General features: G+C 40.8%; 1 protein-coding gene across 1 annotated transcript in view; it reads right to left on the bottom strand.

Annotated features, from left to right (window-relative positions):
* Window positions 1-12118, bottom strand: part of LOC148144492 (scavenger receptor cysteine-rich type 1 protein M130-like) — a 36001-nt gene extending 23883 nt beyond the window's left edge. The window contains exons 1-4 of the mRNA XM_087975349.1: window positions 12073-12118; window positions 3810-3842; window positions 2777-3091; window positions 1904-2218 (exon numbers count right to left, since the gene is read on the bottom strand). Coding sequence (XP_087831475.1) covers window positions 1904-2218; window positions 2777-3091; window positions 3810-3842; window positions 12073-12118 — 709 coding nt within the window. The remainder of the gene's footprint in view (window positions 1-1903; window positions 2219-2776; window positions 3092-3809; window positions 3843-12072) is intronic.
* Window positions 12119-16437: the final 4319 nt, after the last annotated feature.

The following is a 16437-nucleotide window of genomic DNA, read 5'->3' as shown; positions in this document are numbered from 1 at the left end:
GAATCATTGGCGACCTTTAAGCGGCATTTGGATAGGTACATGGATGGGTACTTAATCTAGGTTAGAAGTTCGGCACAACATCGTGGGCCGAAGGGCCTGTTCTGTGCTGTATTGTTCTATGTTCTATGTAAGGACATTCATGGCAACTTCAGATTGTGGGGGTAATGAAACAACGCTGATGGCATTACCTTATATCAAATACCAGTCATTCAGCCCACTGAGGTCGCCGATTCCATCAGGGTGTTACAATACAGTGCAGTTAACGAGGCGAATGTATTAAATAATTATTTTTGAAGGCAATTTCCGAAACATGGGCAACAAATGAGTTTACATGTTTGAGGCAATTGAGATACTTATAAAGTTAAAAGTTTTTTTGTACAGTGAGATGTTGAGCATCCAGGTGACCAAATCATGACCAGTGCATCAGATGCTGGCTGCAATATGCAGTTTCAATAATATTAACCTTTATTCTCCCATCGAACCTACAGTAATGAAATCAATTATAACCTGCGAAAGTGTACCGTTTGGTAGAATGTGACATGGACTTCCCCGAATTTGCATTGAGGTGCAGAGTAACACTTCAAAATTAGCCCCTGGTACCATGCATCAATGTTTTCAATCCATTATTCATGACATCTCCCAACTTCAGTAGAGCATGCAAAGAGAACAGAACAGATAAGTACGTGACAGATGAAACTTTAAGCAAAGAAGTTTGAGGCAGTATATTTTGGCAGCCTGGAAAATGACATACAACGTGCATTTAGATGTTTTCACCTTTTCCCTCTTCATGTTGTGAATAAGTGCACTTTGACAGAAGTGCTGGAGCTTCAAAAGCTGAGATACATCAAGTTGACAGAATACTAGGTAGAGTAGTCAGCAATGCAACTTAAACTTAAATTTAAGAATAGAAGAATTTCGGGCAGAAAGAGAGAAATAATTCCTTTGCGTTTGGGAAGATAGGAAAACATTGTTTATAATTATGTGGAACACATAATTGACAAAGTGTGTCCTGGCTCTTGAGGAGATGCATACTCGAAGAGATACGCGAACAGGCTTCTATTTTCGACTAATGTGTATTGTACAGGTTATGGATCATATTGAAGCAATGAAGCTGGAACTGATAGAGGTGTACGAGAATATTACTTGATGAACAAAGCAGCAAACGAAAGAAATTACGGGACCTGCCAATTGATCATCGAAAGAGTAACAGGCAATAATGTTACGATTTCGGACAAAAGGTGCACAGTATTACATATTGGAATGTAGTGAATCAGACTGTTGACAAAGTGCATACCATGCAAAATACAACGTGTTACGAAGGCAAGATAAATTTACAGCAACGTGAAAGTTCTGAGATTGAGAAGGGTCGCAAGGAAGGGACAGAACGGTGAATAAATTACCATGATAATATCTATCAACCAACGAGTGTTTGTGAGCTGGAACTTCTTGCTGAAGAAGTTGTTGTCAAGAGTGATCTTCAATGATGTCATACAGTCTGTTTGTATTGTTATAAAATATAATCGGGTCAGGGAGATTCAGAAAATAAACAATTGCCTTGTCGTAACTGTAATTGTCTGAGGTTCACGTCAATGTATCTGTATCGACCAACGATTCATATTATCCTCCATGAGCGACGTTTAGTCAACGTCGACACTAAAGTGTATTGACTGTGGACAGTTGAAGAAATGTCTTTCCCAATCCAAACGCAAACGTTTTAAAATGTTTAAATTTTCAATAATTTCGTGTAAATTTTACCTCATCACTCTTGTGCCAGAGAATATGAGAACCTTGAGGATTAGTTGAGATTTGTCACGGTCAAAGCAATGTCAGGAATGCCAGCGACATTACTCTTACACACATGAAGCGGAAATGTGTCTTTTTCATTCGGTTAGCTTGTACTCACCTGAACATATCAGGGTGACATTGTTGTGTCCAGTGCAATCCTGGTGCGTGGTTGAAGACCGAGGGCACTTCCCCAGCTGAGTCTCATTGCCCATACATTGAAACACCTCAGTAGCCGTGAGAACAGCACTGCCTCCAGAATGCATCGAGCTTGAAACAGACACTGCGACTCCACAATGAAGCTGTGCACAGGCCACATTGGCGGTTTTCAAATCCCATTCAAGCCCACATATTGTTTTCCAGGTGTCACCGAACTGAACCTCCAGTCTTCCAAAGCATTGGGAATTTTGTGGTAACAACCTCGGAGCTCTGTGATCTGAGATTTTTTTCAAAATCAGAGCAATTTTTAGCAACAGCGACTTAGATTATTTTCTGATAAACATTAATGTGATTAATTTTATGTCTGGCACATCTGGAAATAAATTGTTCCTGCAATCAGTTTGCTACCCTGTCGATCTCATTCATGTTCACCCACAACCCCGACCCTCAGCTAATCTGACAGAAAGCGACTTTCAATCTCGAGATAAATGGCACAAAGTGATTCTGCCAGTCAACTCAATGTCGAACGTCAGTATGCATTGGGTTGTAAATGTGATAATTCCTGCAGCGCAGTTCTCTCAATGTGGCTTCAAATGACCTCACAATCGACACCTATCCTGCCCCTTCACCGGATTGGAAACGGTAACAGGAATTCACCTCTCCCATTGTCTTCAAATATTCACAAATTGCATTGTAACACCGAATAAATTGGGGGTTTTGTTAGTATCATGCTAATAATATTTGGATAGTTGTCGTTGTGTTATCGTATCCCTTTCTGGTTCCAGACAGCACTGACTAGTGATAAACCTACACAGAAATGGCAATAGATTTTTACCTGAACAGACGACACCAGCATCATTGTCGTGTGAGTAGCTGTAGTGACGCCATTCCTCTGATTGACACTCCTTCAGAGCGCGCTCGGTCCCGCTGCACTCAACATCCAAGGTCACAATGGGTCCGGATCCTTGTCCAAAGTGAGCCCCGCCCGGGGCAGAGACCGCGGTCCCACAGTCCAGCTCCCGACACACAACAGCAGCATCTGGCAGGTTCCATTTATAATCAAGCACAGTTCCCCACTGCCCCTTGTAGTGAATCTCCACTCGGCCAGCGCAAGGACTGCCCCCATTCTCAAGTCTCAGCCTCACTGTCTCTGTAAATATAAAAGTGGTCACCAACGTGAACACTGCTTAATTGTAAAATATCGAATCATCGCCTGCATTCCCGGCTCACAACGCAACGGGAGTGAGGGCATGGCAAAAATGCAGGCTATCGCAATATAACTCAGGATACGTAATGTGGATGGAGAAGGGCGAATGGTCATTTGAAAAAAAATGATGCCGACTCACAGAGAGCGAGGGTCAGAGATCAATTTCTATGGAAACATATCCATAAACTGGCCAACATGAGAAGATTTTTATTTCTCATTCATGGGATGTGGGCACGCTGAATAGCGAGAAAAACACACTGATCCGCCCTGCGAACATCTGAAAATGAAACAGCATTTCCGTCTCCCAGGGCCAGAGATATTGTGGGATGTCCAGTCATGTGAGCATGATGTCACTGCTCAATTGTGAGTGAAATAATTTATATAAATTTCCGACAGCAGCACTGCGTGTGCAGGTGCATCTTCACAGTATCTCCATGTGTTGTCTCTCTATCTGAGAACGGCAGTGTGCGGAGGAACTGAGTTTTCACACTCTGCTCCCCTGAAATAAGAAACCTTCAGGAATAATGCATCCCCATTAATTATGAACACACAGCTGTTCAACTTGCACATTAAGGCAAGGAGATCATCAGCACAAGTTTGTGTTTGAACGGAATCATCAGAATATAGGTTTTGCCTGTATATGAAAAAAAAGTGCAATTACCTTTACGATCGGCCTGAGTGTCGCCACGTCTGCCTGAAATAGGGGGATGAAAATTAAAGTGTTACAATTCAATTTAACACGAAGAAATAAATTGAACAAATGCAACAAATGCGGGCAATAATTATCGCTAGTTTGCCAAATAATCCTATTTTACACAGAGGATAGTGTGAGTAGGGAATAAGCTGCGAGTGGAAGTGATTGAGGTGGAACATTAATAACGTGTAAAAGAGGTTCAGACAATCATATGGATAGGGACAGTAGAGAAGGATATGAGTCAAGTGCAGAGAAATAGGTTTTGTGTGGATTGACATTTTGGTTGACATGGAACAGTTTGGGGCAAAGGGTCTATCTCCGTGCTATGACTATATATGATATCTGGAAATTTCACATCCTCATTTCATGCAATGCTGATAAAAGCAGGAAATATAATTACTGCAATTATCAATTATTGTCTGTTTTCTTCTAAAGTTAACCGAATTGTTTCCACACAGAGAGACACGCTGCCAATTCTCTGACTGGTCTACTCGTCACTGCATTTCCACCTTCCTTAACATTGTGATGATCGCCAAAAAGAACGATAATGCTCCCCAGTTACCAAAGCTTTCAGCATTTTAGAAACTTTAGTGTATCAGCAATACTGAAATAAACACTGACTAACAGTGCTTCGTCAGCAACAAACTTCCGAAAGTGTTTTTTTAAGTGCTTACCAACTTTAATATTCGACTTTATTATGTTCCCCTATCTACATGGCGACAGTATCACGAGATTCACTCAACAACAATATCCAGCAGGAATTTTCCATTTTCCCAATTCTGGAACATGACGTTTTACGATGGATTGAAAGAGGCAGTTCAATATGTCACTGTCCACAAACCATTCCGTGATCACAACAGAGGAAGAAGGTCATTCGGTCCAAGGGGCCTGTGCTACCTCTTTGAACAAACTGCTTAACTTGTTCCAACCACGTTCAACTGCACTTGGGACAAGATGGTGATGAACACGCTATGTACTTTTGTTTTAAAGGAATATTCGAGTGTTTCCTGAGTTGCCCTGTTATTGATGTTACTAACAATATATTGTCCTCCTCTCCCAAGCTGACAGAGGAATCGAAATATAGTTTCAATTTAAATTTAGTTACATTTTCTCCCAATGCGTGATATATTTTGATGATTTTTAGCTTCCTGAGAATACGATCCCATACAATTTTTAAAAAATTTCGATAAGCCTCGAATTACTTGTTTTGAATCTCAGAATAATTTCCTTAAAACTTTCAAGCAATCAGACAATACGGGTCATCGGTACATGTGTTAATAGATGGTCGCTCACTGTGATGTATTCAATCCGTGCTGTACAACCTCTCTCATGACCTGCATTCACCGACTTGACTGATCGTTCACCTCTTTATCATTCGTATGCAATATCCTTACAATGTAATGCTAAATCCTTATTGTTTTTTAATGTAATGTGTTGCAGGAAATGAACAGGAAAAATTTAAAAGAATGTCTTGCAGGTTGGTCCGTTCATCAGACGTTTGATGTTCCTTACTATCTGGAGAGTTTTGGAAAACAACAATTCCGGATCAGATCAGTGACACCATTGTGAACTCTCTCACTGATGGGAGAACTGATGCAAACTAAATCTACTGAAAGACTGTTCGTCGCGATTTCAGACAGATGTAACTATGGAATAAACTTGTCTGGTTTTGAACACGTATGTTGTCCTTTTGAACTACTTTTGAGAACATTTACTGTCTCACATGAAACACTACAGAGGACATACCTTTCAGCGTTGAATCAAGTGAGAGTCGGTACAATTAGTGTCCTACACTTTTCACACCGATAAAAGAACATAAGAACTCGGAGCAAGAGTGGGCCACCTGGCCCATCAAGGCTGCGCCGCCATTCAATGAGATCCTTTCGTGGATTCAGTTAGACTTACCCGCCTATCCTCCACAGCCCATAATTCCTGTACTGTTCAATAATCCATGTATCTTTGTTTTAAATGCATCCAACAAGGTAGCCTCAACTCCTTCACTAGGCAGGGAAATCCACAGATTCACAACAGAATTGGTGAAAAAGTTACCTCAGTCTGAAATCTTATTCTCCCTATTTTAAGGCGACTTTCCCGGGTTCTAGTTTGACCCGCCAGTGGAATAAACCTCCACGCTGCTATCATATCTACTCCCTTCATAATTGTATAAGTTTCTGTAGGAGTCACCACTCATTCTTCTAAATTCCAATGAGCGTAGTCCTCGTCTTCTCAAGCTCTCCTCACAGGCCAAACCTCTCTTCTCCAGAATCAATGCTGTGAACCTTCTCCGCTGTCTCTCTAGTGCCAGTACATTCCTCCTCTAACACTGAATCCTGCCTACTTCAAACTGAATCGCTGTATTGAGAAAGAAGTCAAGTTGATTTTCAGTCTGCTTCAGCCGGACATGAGGGACATGAACGTCACTTCTTAACTGTAATGTTTATTTAGATTTCAATAAATAGTCATTTGTTTGACTGATATTTTGTAATTTAATTAAATGTCAATCAAGGCAGGGAATATAAAGAAACAAAATTACTGATAGCAGCAAAAATGCAGAATACCTGTCCTTTTTGAACGCGAATTTAAACTGAACACATATTAATTACTAAATTTAGAACTAAATAATGCATTCACCTCCCATTTGATATGACTTTACTCATTCATTTTAAAAAAAGTATCAATTCGACTTTACAGTCTACCCGAGTAGTAGAATTATGTCGAGAATAAAGAATTAATGTCTTAGTAAAATTGAAAACCATGAGTTGAACATGGGTGCCTGGAAGTGATCCTTGTATTTCTTCTTGTCTAATATCGAATTTATAAAAGAGCAATAATGGATTAAGAAGTCCGCTATCCATTACTTCTGCACGAGGTGAATATTGAAGTGGTTTATGCAACTTACAATTTCATATTTCATGCACTTCCCTAGTTGCTCAACAAAGATCTACAAAACATAATGATGGAGCCGATCACCATCTCGTGCTTTGTCATCTGATCCAAGAATGTTGTTACTTCTAGATTAGTAAATATGAGATTAAGCTATCCAATTTGTCCTACTGTTTCACAAATTGAGAAGTTTCAAAGCGCGAGATGAAACAAAATAGTGTGCAAGTGATGCAGAACCAGAGTAAAATTACTTCTCTTTCAAATCTATTGTCTCCTCTTAGGAGCCACTGAGACTGTTGATCTCGAAGGTACACAAAACTAAACTCAGAAATCTTTCTTTCAATGGTTCTGAGCAACCTCCGGAAATTTAGTTTTGCATCGGTCCCCAATCAAGTCTCCTTCAAGTGCTTTTAATAAAATTATATGCAACAGCGTCAGGAGTTCTGCCTCTGGTCGTCAAACTCACAACATAAACCATTTCACAAATTAAGCCAAAGCAATTGAGACACCAGGCTGCTGGCAGAAAAGAAAAGTGCATATGGAAAATCTGAAACAAATATGAAGAATGCTGGATGAACGCAACACATGCGGAGAGAGGAACAGTGTTAAAGTTGCGACTCTGTTGGGACTCCTTATTTTCTATCCTTCTGTTCTGAGTGATCATATCAGACTCGAAACATTATCTGTGTTTCACTCTTCATTAATGTTGACAGATTTCCTGTGTTTATACAAAATTTTCCAAGTTTCTTTAAGGTATGAAGCTGTTATGCATACTGCACAAAGTTCATGTTAATAAATGTATAATCAACCTCCTTTCTTCATATATCAGCTAATAAAATAATGTTGAAAGTATTCACACATATAGAATGTGAAACCAAGTCTGAACAACTTGAACAGTGTTGATATGCATGTCTTTTTTTATCTTCTGCCATATACCTTAGGACAAAACAGACAGCAACTATACTTTAAAGGAGATAATACCAGTTTAATCTTCTGGATATAAAATGCAATCCACTCTCAGTGTCACTGCACCCATTATATGGGTGTAAATGGATTGACCAAATACAGCACGTCAACAAAATCTAGGCACACTAGTTACTCTAACCCAACATTTCGATCTCGAGAGACTGATTTAACCTCTGCGATCTGCTTTATGGAAATAATCCACGACATGCCGACTTAAGCACTTAATTCATTAATATACATGTAAATATACCGGATATTCAACGGGAGAAGAATGAGAAAGAGGGCTTCAATACCTTGGATAATTCATGATGCTGGATAAGTAGGAGTAAATTTTCCAGAGAATGAGAAGCCGAACTTACCACAAAGCAATACACCTCCGTGTACATGAACTCTCTTAACATACTACGCCATAACATTTACAGAATCTCGTGTAACTTAGACACCCTACAGTGTGGAAACAGGCCAAATGGCCCAACATGTCCAAGCTAACCCTCCGAAGATTAACCCAACCAGACCCATTCCCATCTGATTAATTCACCGAGCCCAGTGTGGGCAACGTGGCATGGTCTGCACATCATTGGACTGTGGGAGGAAACCGGAGCACCTGGATACACAGGGACAATGCATAAACAGGGACAATGTTTAAACTCCACACAGACATCGCCCGAGGCTGGAATCAACTCAGCCAACATGCCGCTCCATATAATGATCTGAACTGGGATGTCCATCCTTTCACTACCAGTCAAGAACAGGAGCCACATTTACAGCATTATTCACTTTCTGACTCCTCAAGAGTAATAACTGTGAGCAATATACAAGCCAGCGCTATGAACAGACATTCGCTCCTTAAATTGCTGCAATAAACTGTAACACACTTTCAAAAGCTGGAAGGCACTTGGCACAAAGAAATCGGCTTCACTTACAACCCTTCCATTAGCTGAAGAACTTAAAGCATTCACCACCAAGATTCAGCCACCAAAGTTGCGCCATCAATGTTAACTGCAACAACTCAGCTAAACTCCTTCCCACAACTGAACAAAACTGCAGCCACACTACCGAACAAGGTGCACAGATAATTAAAAGCACCGGCACCTGCAAATTCCCATCCTGATTGGGATGGCGACATTGTTCCTTCACTGATATTTGGTCAAGATCTGCAATTCTCTCCTCACATATGATGATGTACCTCGCCCCAACTAATACAGTGGACCATGAGATCAGGTGACCGCCACCTGGTTGGATTTTATGTAACATTGACCAAACCAGACATTCCCACAGTTTTGAACAAATAGTAAAAGTGTTGCGAAATAAATATCCTCATAATGATTTTCACCTCTCCCATTTGTCACTAAGAATAAAGTTGGAAAAGGATTTATTTTGGATATTTCATTTTTGAAAGGCTTGCGTGATGAAAATTGTGATGTTAAACAATATTGAGGTAAACATGTTAATTCCACATCAAATAGTGGAAAAAACCTCGAATGCGGTGAACGTGAATTTAATAACATACGTAAAAATCACAACTCCAGATTACAGTCGAGCCAGTTTATTTGGAAGCACTAGCTTGTGGAGTGCTGCTCCTCTATCAGCACAACGACATGGTGAAGGAGCAGCGCTCTGAAGGGTAGTGCTTCCAAATAAACCCCGTTGGACTCTAACATAATGTTGTGTGATTTTTAACTTTGTCCACCCCAAACCAACACTGGCACCTCCACATTAAAGTAACCTCGATCCACAAATAATATCACAAAACGGTCAGGCAGACCATAGGTATAATCTGAGAGTATAATCCCTTTGTGCATGAGTTTAATTAATGGTGACATAGTGCTGACTGATGTTTTACTGACACCATATTCACTGTTAGCCCAGAGTCTGGTGCACCCAAATGTAACAGACAACCGTTACAGCTGGTCAGGTTTTGTTGAGAAGATTGGGATTGCTTTCTTCTTGGCTTGCCTTCAGTGATAACACCGTTAGCAAAACAAAAAATCGAAACAAGATAAGACGCCTGAACTACCTCCATATTTCTATTCAGATCATGTTGAAAAGTAAGTCGATTACAACCGTCATCAAAGAATGGGTACAACTCTCACCAGAGAATAGGAGATATGTGTAAAGTGAGTTCAAGTTTTCGAAGAGCTAACTCTGCCAACAAAATGATATTAATGTAAGCCCTGCCTCAATTTGCAGCTCGCTTGCCTCGACACAGAAATTCAGCGCTGAAGGAGCAGTTGATGCACGTATCTTAGAGTCCTAGACACTCTGTGGGAAAAGAAGAGGGTGAACCCTGTCGGGTTGTTCTCTCAGCAGACTGTCCAAGTCATTTGGCAGAATGCTTCATCACCAGAACGTTCTAACAAGCACGAAGACGTCGCTTGGCTTGTGGTGAGAACGGCACAAACTGCGAGATCCCTCATGTACACCTGGCCAGTTTGCGACTACCCACACTGCTCTCTAAGTGGATGTAGGGTTTGGAAGGATGGCAGGGCACACGGGAAGTGACCGTAAAACATATCTTTCTGGAATTGCCCTTTGCAAACGATGTCTGGAGAAAGATGCAGTCAATTCTGTCGAGGCTTTTCACAAGAAGCTCTTTGACTCAGGACACTGCTCTCCGATCAGTTGCCCACGATACACACCGACACTGAAACAAACATCAACTGCGCCTGGAAGAGCATCAACTCGCTGAAAGATGTTCTTTGGTTTGCATGAAACTCTTTGGTATTCCAGAGCAAGCGTTTGACCCCGACGGAGAGTTGCACACTGGCACATTCCAAGGTGCAGGACTATGTGTTTAGGAATGCATTAAATGTTGAGGCAGCTGCCGCCAAGGCAGTGGAGAAAGACCACTGTCTGAGGTCTTACTGCTGAAGGTATATGGGGGTCCGTTCAGGTATCAGACCCCCCGATGTCTCGTGTATATATGAATACATGCCTTTAGTGTGTTGCTGGATAGAGTCAAATTCCAGTGTTGGTTTATCCTTCATACACGAATGTACAGAAATAAGAGAAAATTAGGATTGTAGATGCTGAAGATCAAAGTCTAAATGGGTGGTGGTGGAAAAGCACAACTGGCTGGGGATAATCCGAAGAGCTGGAGAGTAGACGTTTGAAGCATAAGATCTTTATCCTGATGAAGATTTTATGCTCGAAACGTCGAACCTCCTGTTCCTTGTATGCTGCCTTACCAGATCTGCTTTTCCAGCACCACAGTTTTTGACTACTGTACAGAAGTGACCTGTTTCAGTGACTAAGTATGCATGTAAAGGTATTTATATGAATAAAGTTTTTATTTGGAGACAGGAAAAAAGAAGACATCGTTCTGTAAAAATGTTTACAGTAATCCTACTGAAATTCTTCAACAACTTCCCCAGTCCAGGAAGAAGAGCTATTGATATTGCGCTGGCTAGTGGCAATCATTCAACTAAATTCACTGAATAACAAAACTGGTGAACAAAAGAAGGTCAAAGAACTGTGCATGTTGGAAATCAGAACCAAAGGAGAAATTGCTGGAAATACTTCGCAGATCTGGCAACATTTGCAGACAGAAAGCAGCGTGAATGTTTCGCTTTGGTTATTTGAAGATGACCAGTTGACTGTGCCCTTTATTAGAGCGACAATTCTAACAGATTTCATGGAATAAATTGCCTGCCAAGTTTCCAAAATCGCAGAACTGTCTGAACAATAAAATATAACAAATTAGCACACAGCGCCTTTGTTCCACTGAGGATGCGAACAGCTAACTGCGCCCTTTATCACAGCAATGGTTCTTACACTTTCCTCGGAGGAACTTGTCTGTCACGTTTTCAAAATTGCAGAACTGTCTCAACAACAAAATGTACCAAATTGGCCCAGAGTTCCTTTGTTTCACTGACATTGTCAACGGCGCTATATAAATGCATCAGTATCGAGAAAGTTTTCGAATATAAAGAGAAGAAATACGAACTAAAATCAGTGGCACATCAAGCTCCGAGAAATGCAAAAATATTCAGTTTCTATTTTACACTCTCCCAAATATTGACGAATAAATTAGGTAAATATTGTTCACCAGGTTTCCCGACTACACACACTGTTGAAGCAGCGATGGGCACTGTTTCCAAACACACCCGAATTGTCTGAGTAGGTTTTCAACTCTGAGCTGTACAAAACTCCGAATAAATGCAAGATTGGGGGTTAATGGGTGTTGTGGTTGGGGAGCTCTGAAGCCTCAGAAACAGTTCCATAAAAAGTCAGAAAATAATGAAGACAAAATAGTTTTCATTCCCTATCATGCCACTATTTTATCTCGCATAGACTGATCATTATATTTTTGCCACATATATGTTGCCAATCATTGACCTATAAATGGTTGCGAAAATGTATTCAAGAGACTATAACTCACAGTTCAACAGCTGCAGAAGAAGTAAGTTCACGAGGCTTACAAACATCGTCCCAGCTGGTGGTTCCAGATCAAATCGGAACTTTAGCTGAATGCTGTTTCCCAGATACTGAGCAGCAATTAACATATCAAGTGACTCCTCGATTTCTGTAACATTTGGTTCCTTCACCACGACTTGTCCAGGGGCCCGTCTTTCTTTCCATCAACCAATAGATTTTAATGTGTGCCGACTACGAAGTAAACTCTGTCTTCTCCACCAATGAGAAATGATGTGACCATTAATGGGTACAATGAAACCGGGTTCCAAACACTAGTTCATCTTAACAAATCAATGACGTTTCAGATTTTGACTAGGAAGCGAGTCCCCACGCCGGAATCTGTATCACACAATCACACAACCACAGGAGGTTATTGGTCTCAGATTCATTGAAAATGCTTTGCAACTCAGCAGCTCCACGAGCAGCTGGAGAAAGAGCTCGATTTCCATTTTTTCACTTTACACTCTTCAGGACTAAAAATGCAGACTAACAACTTCAGAGCTGAACCTCTACCCTTCCTTTACATTACAAGTTACCCCTTTCCTCCCTTATATATTCTGGTCCTGTCGACATTGGTCTCAGCACAGCAGACCCACATTAATCTCATTCCCCCAATCCTTAGCACCTAGTCTGAGTCATAATTCTGTCTATTACTATAACTATCAGTCCGTTGTCTTATTCTCTGAGCACACAGACCACCTGTTTCAGTCTCTTCTCCTCCCCCTTCTGTGCACACTATTAAAAACTGTCATTATCCAGAATAATCACATTTGATTCAAAATATTAACTCGCTTTGTGTGTCCACAGATGCTGCTCAACTTGTTGTTTTCTTCAAATGTTGGTCTTGTTTGTTTATAAAATCAGCTTTCCGTTATTCTAAAAGTGTTAAACATTGAATTAACTTTTAGAAAAACTTTAAAAAGTCCCCAAAAACCTTATCTTATTTTTACTGCACTTCGTAATTTCTATGTCTCTTCTGCAAACTTGTTCGCTCGTCTCCATCACTATACCTTCCAATATATAACTCATCAGTATCATTCGGTAGAATTTGTCCAACCAAGTTGCAGAGGAAATAATGGTTTTCTTTTCCGCTTCCTATGCAAAATCTGCTCAAATTTCAAATCATATTGATTTCCCTCCTTGGATGGTCAGCTCTTATGGGACGGATACAGTGCAATACAGCAATTATTCAAATTATTCAAGTTTGCCAAATATCAAATTTCCTCTTGATCTGCCTCATCTTTCAAACTTGCAGGGCCTGACATCAGGGCAACTGTGACTGTACATGTAGAGCATAGAACGTAGAATATCGAACATTACAGCGCAATACAGGCCCTTTTGGCCCTCAATGTTGCGCCAACTTGTGGAATCAATCCGAAGCCGACCTGTGGAGTTATTCTATCCTACAGGAGTCCATTTTCATCCATATGTCTGTCTAATGACCATTAAAATGCCCTTAAGGTTGGCGGGTCTACTACAGTTTCAGGCAGTGCATTCCACGCCACTACGACTCTCTGAGTAGACTAAGTTATACAAGAATGGAACAAGTTTGTCACTTCATCAGAGAAAGTTAGGACTTTAGATTATGGAGATCAGAGTCGAACAATGTGGCGCTGGAATAGCACAGGAGGTCAGACAGCATCCGAGGAGCTGAAGAATCGACGTTTCAGACTGAAGGCTTTCATTGGGAATTTGTGGAGCCTGATAAACTGCATTTGTTGGCACTAACTGAGACGGCAATAGATTTAGTACATGTTTTGGTTTGTCACAATGCAAAAGTTTCCAGATTCTGAAAAAGAAACAAGTCTGGAAGAACTCGAAAATATGAACTGTCTGTTCTAAATTCGAGGAAGGGAGAAACAGAGATGTACAGGCTGTCCGGTTAATTGCAATATTCTGGACATGGTAGCGTCCACCATAAACAATGTGAAAACAAGCATCAACTGGGAACTGACAAAATTGAAATTAATTATGGAAGAGAAGTCTTGGTTTGAGAATTTCACAATATTTTGATGAGGGAACTTTTATATTGAATATGGGAGAATCTGTCCATGTGGTATCGACGGCTCATTGAACACTTTTGATAAAATCTAGCGCAAGAGGTTGGTGTACAGAACTGAAGCCTGCGCTATCATATGTGACATACAGGTCAGGACAGAGAACTATCTCACTGAGAGAAAACGTTGTGCATTTTCAGTGGGAAGGAGGTGATAAACGGAGTGTCTGAGAAATCGAAGGTGGGACATTAGCTATCCACAACGCACTTCAACGATTTTGGATGAGGGGATTAAATGTGACTTTGCGAGGTTTGCTGATCAGAACCATACAAACAGGCTTCAAGGCCTTCTGGACAAGTTGAGTCAAAGAGAAAATGCGTGAAAGATGCCGTCTAACTCGGATCAGTGTGAGGTTAACGACATTGGACAGAAAACAGGAGAGAATAGAACACCAGAGAGTAAAATAAACATTTAAAGGTATGTTAGTGATAATGAACAAAGAGAAACGGATGACCCGGTACCCCATTAACTGAAAACAAGGAAACAATTCCGAGACTAAAAGGTAAGTGCTAATTTGACCTTCTTTGAAAAACGGGTTCAGTCCAAGAACAAAGGTTTTTTTAAAAAAAAATATGCTTCTACAGAACATTGCAGAGACCGTTGAAGTATTATGTGCCGTTTTGATCGCCTTGCCTAAGATCCAGGGCTTTGCATTGGAATAGTTGCAGTGAAATCTACCAGATTGATTTCGAGCATAGCAGATGTGTCCTGGAAGGAAACATTGTATTCATTGTGTCAACAATCATTGGTGAGGATCTCATTGAAACGCAAATAATTCTAACGGCCTTGACATGCAGGATGCAGGTTTGATGTTCGTCTGGCTTATGGTCTCGAAAAAATGGGTCATGGTCTCGAGTTACAGGTTTGCCATTTCATAGAGTTGCACAGAGATTTTGGCACTCAGGGGATTATGAGTGGAATTCTCGAAAAGATTGGGATGTCATTGGGTACATTCAAGAAAGATGCATCAGTTTCCTACCAGCGTGAAAGCTGTGGAAGCTAAATGTAGAAGGTAAAGTTAGAACGTAGAACATACAGCGCAGAACAGGCCCTTCGGCCCTCGATGTTGCGCCGACCTGTGAACTATTTTCAGTTCGTCCTCCTCCACTATCCCAAAATCATCCATGTGCTCATCTATGGACTGTTTAAATCTCCCTAATGTGGCTGAGTTGACTTCATTAGCAGGGAGGGCATTCCATGCCCTTACCACTCTCTGTGTAAAGAACCTGCCACTGACATCTGACTTAAATCTATCACCCCTCAATTTGTAGTTATGCCTTCTCCTACAAGCTGACGAAATCATCCTAGGAAAGGTATTTCACTGCCTGCCCTATCTTATCCTCTGATCATCTTGTATGTCTCTGTCAAATCCCCCCTTAGCCTTCTTTTTTCCAATGAGAACACAAATTTATCGGTCTGCATTCGTATGAGAGAGAGAGATGGCGATATAGACAGAGACAGAGAGAGAGAGAAAGAGAGAGGGACATACAGAGAGAGAGAGAAGATTGGTAATGTGTTCAACTGGAGGATCACCATGAAGTCACCTAATGAAAGCGCAGCACTCCAAAAGCTTGTGATTGCGAATGGACCTTTCAGAGTTTAATTTGGTGATGTAAGACTTCTAACTTCATGGATATAAAACGTAGAATTTGAAATTTTGAAACCATTTGTTTATGTAAATCGATATCTAGCGTCATTTCATTCTACCAACAGTTTCATTGAAATGGGTGGAACAATGCACAAGAAGATCAGCGATAGTTTCAGGACAATCTGCTGTTCAGACAACTCTTACATTGCACTTTGGGGCATGTGGAGCAGAAAGAGGGATATTTCAGATATTCTGGTGTCTTCAATTGTGGAAGGAAATGCAGATCATGATCTGAACCTCAGACAATTTCCCTGTAATCAACTTCACAGTTCTGTTTAAAATTCTATCACTGGATAGGGGCAGCGCTGTCTCTGCCAGCATTTATTACCCATCGCTATTTCCCCTTGAGAAATCCGTCATGAACTGGGTTCTTTAAACATTGAACACGAAATGCTGCAGTTAGACCGACAATGCCGTGAGGGAGGTATTTTCCAAGATTTTAACCGAACGGCAAGGAAGGAATGGCGACATGATTTCAATTAAGATAATGAATTGCACAGATGGGAACTTGGTCCGTTACCAAATATCTGCTTGGTCTTATTCTCTGGGTAGAATTTCTCGTGAGTTTGTAAACTGCAGTCTGAGGAGCCTTGGTGAATTTATTCAGTACCTTGTGAAAATACTG

Source organism: Chiloscyllium plagiosum, unplaced genomic scaffold (assembly GCF_037043375.1).
Source record: "Chiloscyllium plagiosum isolate Xiang-an unplaced genomic scaffold, Cpla_swu_hap1 HiC_scaffold_27, whole genome shotgun sequence".
Classification (NCBI taxonomy): domain Eukaryota; kingdom Metazoa; phylum Chordata; class Chondrichthyes; order Orectolobiformes; family Hemiscylliidae; genus Chiloscyllium; species Chiloscyllium plagiosum.
This window is presented reverse-complemented; position numbering and strand designations above follow the sequence as displayed.